We start from the raw sequence: 7500 nt of genomic DNA, 5'->3' as shown, positions 1-7500 counted from the left end.
CAAACACATGTGTGAATTAACACATGCAGACATGCATTCATGTTCTCAAGTTCAAGTTCTCAAGTTTCCCCACACACACACACACACTTGTGTAAGTTAACACATGCAGACATGCATTCATATTCTCAAGTTCAAGTTCTCAAGTTCGCCACACACACACTTGTGTGAATTAACACATGCAGACATACATTCATGTTGTCAAGTTTAAGTTCTCAAGTTCTCCGCATTGCATCTCCGTTGCCTGCTCAGACTAGTTTGCTTCAGCCTTAGCTGGCCTCTAAGTCTGCAGAGTAAGACTGAGGACGATGATTTTCATCAACAAGCCTGCAACAAGCAACAATGGAAATTGTCCTCAATTTGCCTGTGAATGTGGCTGATTGGTGTAGCGCTGGAGAGTGCAAGCTGGTGATGGAACACTCAGGGAGATTGTCAAAGAACTAGAGGAAGCCTAAGTGCCATTGATATCAGACCGTCTCTATAGGACGTCTCGCTCATTCACTCTCTGTCCTGGTCGCCATGCAGAGAGGAAGATTGCGGAGGAGGAATACATCGTCCTGGTGGACGGCCTGAACGAGGCCGAGTTCCACAAGCCGGACTACGGCGACACCATCGCCTCCTTCCTCACCAAGGTCATCTCCAAGTTCCCCTCCTGGCTCAAGCTGGTGGTCACGGTCAGGATCAGTCACGTGGTGAGTGGCCACTCTGTCGCTTACGCACTCAGAAGAAAAACATTTTAATAAAGCACTCAACGATGTGACATTCATATGAACACCACATCACTCATGTACAAGATTGTATTTTACTGAACTTTACCATGTGTGACTGTTTTCCTACTAATGAATTTGACAAATGATTGAACTTAATCTTTAACTTTTGTATGATAGCATGTACTAGCTTCAAGCTCTTAAAGGTTGCTTTTATGTGGAGCTCCAAAGTAGTTTTATCATCAGTGGATCATTATTGTCATAAAATATACATTTTTGCCATATGTCTTATGGTTTGCAATAGACTGCTAAATCTGTTAGTTAATATCTAATATAACATCTTTACATCCTTTCAATAATACATGGATAGCCTATAGATTAGTATACAGTGAAAGCTGTAGTCTCCTATATGGGTTGTAAACCCTAGTTTGTGTGTTTGACCTCTAATCCTAATCTGTAGCTCAGCCCTATAACTTAATGCATTGATCTGTGGCCTTGGGTTGCCATTTACTAATAGGGTAATGAGTTTGCTTTACGGCTCTGTCAGGTTAAAGTGTGACGCCAGGGCAGCTGGCCGCTCCCGCCGCTCATTAATCTGTAGTTGGTTATGGGAGCCATTACGGATCTGGGTGGGAGCCAGCACGGGCGGCAGTCGCACAACAGAGAGCGCGTAGATCACCACTTCTGTATCGCTGTCGCCGATCTTTGTGCCGCGCTATGAAATAGCACCGGCGTCAGTGTTGTTGCTCCGCATTGATCTTGAAGGAGGATTGTGTGGTGGCTGTGTCTTTGTAGAAGCTGTATATTACAGTGTTTGTCCTCTGCTTTTCTGTCTCTTTTACACACACACACACACACACACACACACACACACACACACACACACACACACACACACACACACACACACACACACACACACACATGCACACACACACACACGCACACACACACACACACAGATATACAGTATATATTGTCCTTCGAATCTCACCTATGGTTATGCGCTCCTATCTAACTTTGTCTTTATCTCTGGCTGTCTCTTTATCTTTGCTTCTTAATCCTCTTTTCGTGTGCCTTTGTTCTTCGGGATTGGCTCTCATCTTACCTGAGAGGCGGGAGGGCTTTGATCCCGGCTTGCTTTGTCAGCCTGCTGTGTCTGAGATTGAAGGATAATGATGTATTGATTTTTGGAGGACTTCAGATAAGAGAAGTGTGTGTGTGTGTGTGTGTGTGTGTGTGTGTGTGTGTGTGTGTGTGTGTGTGTGTGTGTGTGTGTGTGTGTGTGTGTGTGTGAGTGTGAGTGTGAGTGTGAGTGTGAGTGTGAGTGTGAGTGTGAGTGTGAGTGTGTGTGTGTGTGTGTGTGTGTGTGTGTGTGTGTGTGTGTGTGTGTGTGTTGGACAGTTTGGAATATTTTGAGGAAGTAGCAATGTGTGTGTGTGTGTGTGTGTGTGTGTGTGTGTGTTTTCTGTGTTTGCACAAATAAGTGACCCCCCCAACCCTTCTCTCCACCCTCGACCCTTTTCCCCAGGAGGTCACTAGCCTGCTGCCCTTCCCCAAGATCTCCTTGGACGATGTCCACAGCAACAAGGACCTCGCCGCTGACCTGAGCACCTATGTGCTCCATCGCATGGACGCCAGCCCCTCCATCGCCGCCAACGTGGCATCCAACGGGCGCTCCGACCCCTCGTCCACCTCTTCCTCCTCCACCTCCTCATCCTCCTCCTCCACCTCCACCTCCACCTCCCGCCTGGCCACTCACCTGGTGGGACGTAGCCAGGGCTCCTTCCTCTACCTGAAGCTGGCGCTGGACCTTTTTGAGCGCGGACACCTGGTCACCAAGAGCTCCAGCTTCAAGGTTGGCCATTTTTTACATGAACATGTTAGCATCTTTTAGCATTTTAGCATCAATTTGTTTGACCTTTTTGATGTTTTTTGGGGCTCTTTACTCGTTGGTATTTCCATACTGCCAGCCAGTTGTGTTTTGTGTCAATATGATTACATTTCTCTGCCGTTTTGCTCTGTTGTTGCACCTTGTATAAACTAATCACAGGGTTAGAAGCACATCTTGCTGAGGTGCTGACTGATTAATTGAAGACTTCAAACAAAGAAAGATGTGTCATTGCGCACTCACACTCTAGAGAGCATTGAAACGTTAGTCTAATAAGAAAAAGAAAAATGATTGCGTCAGATGAGGTTGTGATGACACTTTTATCTTGAGAGACAAAGCGAAAAGTGTTACAGTAATTTCCTGTGAGTTCCTTCTGCAAGTTAAAAGAAACAAAAGCATATTAATACCATATTAACTGCCCCAGTGTATTACTTCATAGCGGAAGACATTTTTGCAAGATCAATTGTATGCGCAACGGAAATTACGCTAAGTTGGGAAATTACACTAAGGCCGCGGACACACCAAAAGCAGATTTTCTGGTGTTTCTTATTGGAAGTGAGCGGATTCCATGCCGATTATCTGCACAAGGCGGAAAGCGGATTTTACGCCTGTCTGCCCCGAGCTAAACGAGTAGAAAAAAGTTCTACTCAAGGCCGAGAAATGAAAACATCCGCCTGGTCACTAACGACAACATTCAAATGTTCGGTGTGTTCGCGACCTAAAAATCAGCTGGAGCGGAAATCTGCTTTTGGTGTGTTGGTTGGGAAATGACACTATGTATGTAAACAAAGTCTGTGATTTGATTTGGTAGGTGGTGCCCGTGTCGCTGTCCGAGCTCTACCTGCTCCAGTGCAACCTGCGCTTCTGCGGCGGCACGGCGGCCTTCCAGCGGGTGGCGCCGGTGCTGAGCGTGGCGCTGGCGTCGCTGCACCCGCTCTCGGACGAGCAGCTGTTCCGGGCGCTGAACGCCGGGCAGGCGCGCGGCTCCATGGACTGGGCCGACTTCCAGCAGCGCATGGAGACGCTGGCGCCCTTCCTGGTGGTGCGGCGGGACCGCACGCGCATGTTCTGCCACCCGTCCTTCCGCGAGTGGCTGGTGTGGCGCGCCGACGGGGAGAGCACGGACTTCCTGTGCGACCCCAGGTGAGGAAGGGCAGGGGGTCAGGGGGGGGAGGGTGATGAAGATCACGATGAAGTTCGTAACCGTCACCATCTTCAATTTCCCTCTGGAGGAAAAATCTAAAATGCTACCAAAGGATGGAGACGTTTAATAGCAGGTTGAGGTGTCCGTGAGGTTGATGAAATGACCACAGGCAGACCACTGACTACACACACACACACACACACACAGTTGTGCACTGTTCATAAAGATGATGAGGATGGAGCCGATAATGGTGATTAAGAGGATGAAGATGAACATGTGAAGTGAGCTGCTAGTGATCAGTCACGGCCATCAGAGCTCTGAGTGAAGAAGAGAATGATTAGAATGATGAAGTGCATCTGTAGTGGTCATTAAGGCTAATCAGAGGAAGGAGCTGATGAAGATGATGGATCTTCAGGAGATGATAATTTAAAGTTGAGAAGAAGGTGATGGTGATGGTGATGATGATGATGATGATGATGGACAGAATGGTCACCCATCTTTACTCTTCCTCAGGAGTGGGCATGCCCTCATGGCCTTCATGCTGTCTCGCCAGGAGGGCAAACTCAACCGCCAGCAAACCATGGAGCTGGGCCACCACATCCTTAAAGCCCACATATTCAAGGTACACACACACACACACACACAGACAGACAGACACACACACACTCACACACACACACACACACACACACATACATACAGTACACACTCACGAGGTCATGCAGGAACACACACATAGATAGTAGCCACACGTAGCCACATGTTCGTCACTCTGTCTTTATTTTACTCACACACACACTCACACACACATACACACACACACACACACACACACACACACACACACACACTCACACACACACACACACACACTCACACACACACACACACACACACACACACACACACACACACACATCTACTGTACATACTGAAACCCAGCCTCCTGACCACATCCAGGGCGTATAGCGCATATGGTTAGAAGCTAATGACAAGAGCAGAACTGTGTGGCCCACTGGCTGCAGGGTTGTATTTATAACTTCCTCCTTCTCTTTCTTGTTTTTCTTCCTGTCGTTTTCTTTCTCTCTTTTTCCTCTATGTCCTATCTTTCCCAATCCCACTGCCTCTCTCCATTCCCCCCTCTCTCCTTCTCTCTCTATCTCTCTCTCCATCACTCTCTCCTCTCTCTCTCTCACACACTCTTCTTTCCTATCTTTCCCAATCCCACCGCTTTTCTTCATCCCTCTCTCTCTCCATCCCTCTCTCCATTCCTCTCTCTCTCTCTCCCTCCCTCTCTCTCTCTCTCTCTCTCTCTCTCTCTCTCTCTCTCTCTCTCTCTCTCTCCCTCTCTCTCAGGGCCTGAGTAAGAAGACGGGCGTGTCCTCCAGTGTGCTGCAGGCTCTGTGGGTGAGCTGTAGTACTGATGGCCTCTCTGCTGCCCTGGGCTCCCTCAGGAACCTCTACACACCCAATGTCAAGGTGATCACAACCTCTCACTTGCAATAGCACCGTATATACACACACACACACACACACACACACACACACACTCGCCGACGCACCACACACACACACACACACACACGCGCGCGCACACACGCACACTCACAGACGCACCACACACACACACACACACACACACACACACACACACACACACACACACACACACATACTGTACATAGAGACAGACAGAGCGAGAAACACACACACACACACAGGAGGGGGGGGGGGGGTCTCATTCCTTTTACTAAAATCCACATGCTCTTTCATATTAGACAACCTTTTCAGTCGCCTGTTTCTGTCAAATGATTATCTTGTTCAGTTGTTGATTATCTGTCAGTGATAATGTTAGCATTTAAAATTCTCTTTAGTCTTTTCTAGCCTGTTCCCTTTGTGTCCTATGCAGAATTCAGCTGCATCCCAAGTAGACTTAATGTCATTCCCATAGCCACTTATCTGGAGGAATTAGTATATGAAACAGAGCAAACCAGCATGGCAATGAATTCTGGTATGCAAGTCTGCAGGATATAATAATGGGCCATTGTGTTGGCAGATGGAATATGAATGAATTAATGCTCTTGGCATTTCAACAAAAAGATCATGTTCGTATTCACATTCAAAAAGATCATTGTCACGTTAAGGGATGCAATCAGTGTCTGCCTTTTTAAAACTGACGTTGAGTCTCTCCTGCTCTAGTGTGATATTCTAGACCCACAAGAAGCAGATGGTTCTAGAAGTTGCCATTAACCGGAAATTGAAAGGGTTGCTTACAGTCAGGCCCGGGGTGGGTAATCGGGAGAATCGGGAGATTTCCTGATGGGCCGCTTCACTTTTGGGCCGGTCGAGAATTTTCTTTTTTTTGCATTTGTCAGGTTAGTCCATCTTCTCTTAAAGTAGGCTACAGAGGTTCCGCATTCTGACACCGCAGCCTCTGCATGGGCTGTAGCATACCATGCGAGGGAGTTCTCCCCTCCCAACATAGTTGGTTGGGTCCATAGCACGTCTTTTCCAAAATATGATTTCTCAGATAGGCTACCGATAGCAGGGCCGGCCCTACCGCAACTATACGTGCCAGGGTCTCCAGCAAGTGTGAAATATTTTTTTTAAGCTGTCTCATTACCAGGCTATTTGCTACAATATTTACCTCTGTTACAAGTCATGATTTATGCCCATTAAACTTTTAACTTACCGTCAGCATCCGTGTCACCTGAAGCATGCGATAGAAATATCTATTGAAAAGCACAGTTGATCTGTGCATGCACCATATTTTGATTATTTGATTTAGAAAGCAAGTTCATTATTTTGAGCTGCTATTAGAATGGAAGCTTAATATAATAATTTAGCCCGAAGTTAGATAACGTGTAGATATTTGCTGCAATTTCAAAACCGGATTACTCGGGATCAGCGTATTGTAGGCTACAGAGGAATGCTTCATATCCTCGGGTCCGATAAGATAAGGTCTGCTGTTTATTTTGATATATGGTTAGCTATATGTTGACTGGAGTTTGGGAGATATAGGCTACCACCGAGAGTAATGGATGTGGAGGTGGATGAAGCTCCGTGTAGTGGAAATAGCCTATGATTAAACTGAATGCCTAAGCAACGTTAATTTTCGTTAGGTTTCGTTAAGTTTATCACAGCACCTGCTAATGTCGTTTGAAAGCTCAAGTCCAGCTCTTCCACGATATCTGTGAATTATGTGTGATCTGTGAGCAATTAGGCTAAACAGAGAATGTGAATTTGGATACATTTTACGTCCATCAGTCACATGGATGTCCGCTCCTATAGATGGCGTTGCCATTCACAGTGTAACTTTGTACTGTGATTTGAACTGTAAACATTAGTTCAATATGCCTTTATGCTGAAGAGTGGAATACGTTTGAAATGCTTTATTCATTTATTTCTGCTTTTGTTAATTTATCAACCTTGGGATAGTGGAATATGTTAATTTCTCAGATTATTATTTAACCTACATTATTTGTTGAACCATGGTATTGAAAAGAAAAAATACAGGACAGTAAGAGCTGAACTGTTGCTTAATTGATCCAATTTCCACTACCATGGAAAAAGTGGGCCGGTATTGGGCCTGAAATTCCCGGGCTGAAAAGAGGCTCCACTCCGGCCCTGCTTACAGTATGTGCGTAGAAGAGAGAGAGAGGAAATTAGCTTGTTGTACGGTAACACTTTACTTGACGGGTTCGTTCATAACACATTCATAACAGCTGTCATGAACTGCACATGAAGCATTCATGACTGTT

At 46.2% G+C, this 7500-nt stretch overlaps 1 protein-coding gene across 1 annotated transcript in view; it reads left to right on the top strand.

The window, feature by feature from the left end:
• The window catches only part of LOC134070884 (protein TANC1-like), a 78341-nt gene that overhangs the window by 54980 nt on the left and 15861 nt on the right, over nucleotides 1-7500 (top strand). Inside the window, exons 12-16 of the mRNA XM_062527385.1 lie at nucleotides 523-689; nucleotides 2236-2562; nucleotides 3407-3738; nucleotides 4253-4361; nucleotides 5096-5218. Coding sequence (XP_062383369.1) covers nucleotides 523-689; nucleotides 2236-2562; nucleotides 3407-3738; nucleotides 4253-4361; nucleotides 5096-5218 — 1058 coding nt within the window. The remainder of the gene's footprint in view (nucleotides 1-522; nucleotides 690-2235; nucleotides 2563-3406; nucleotides 3739-4252; nucleotides 4362-5095; nucleotides 5219-7500) is intronic.

The sequence above is a fragment of the Sardina pilchardus genome, chromosome 23, assembly GCF_963854185.1.
Source record: "Sardina pilchardus chromosome 23, fSarPil1.1, whole genome shotgun sequence".
In the NCBI taxonomy this organism is placed as follows: Eukaryota; Metazoa; Chordata; class Actinopteri; order Clupeiformes; family Clupeidae; genus Sardina; species Sardina pilchardus.
This window is presented reverse-complemented; position numbering and strand designations above follow the sequence as displayed.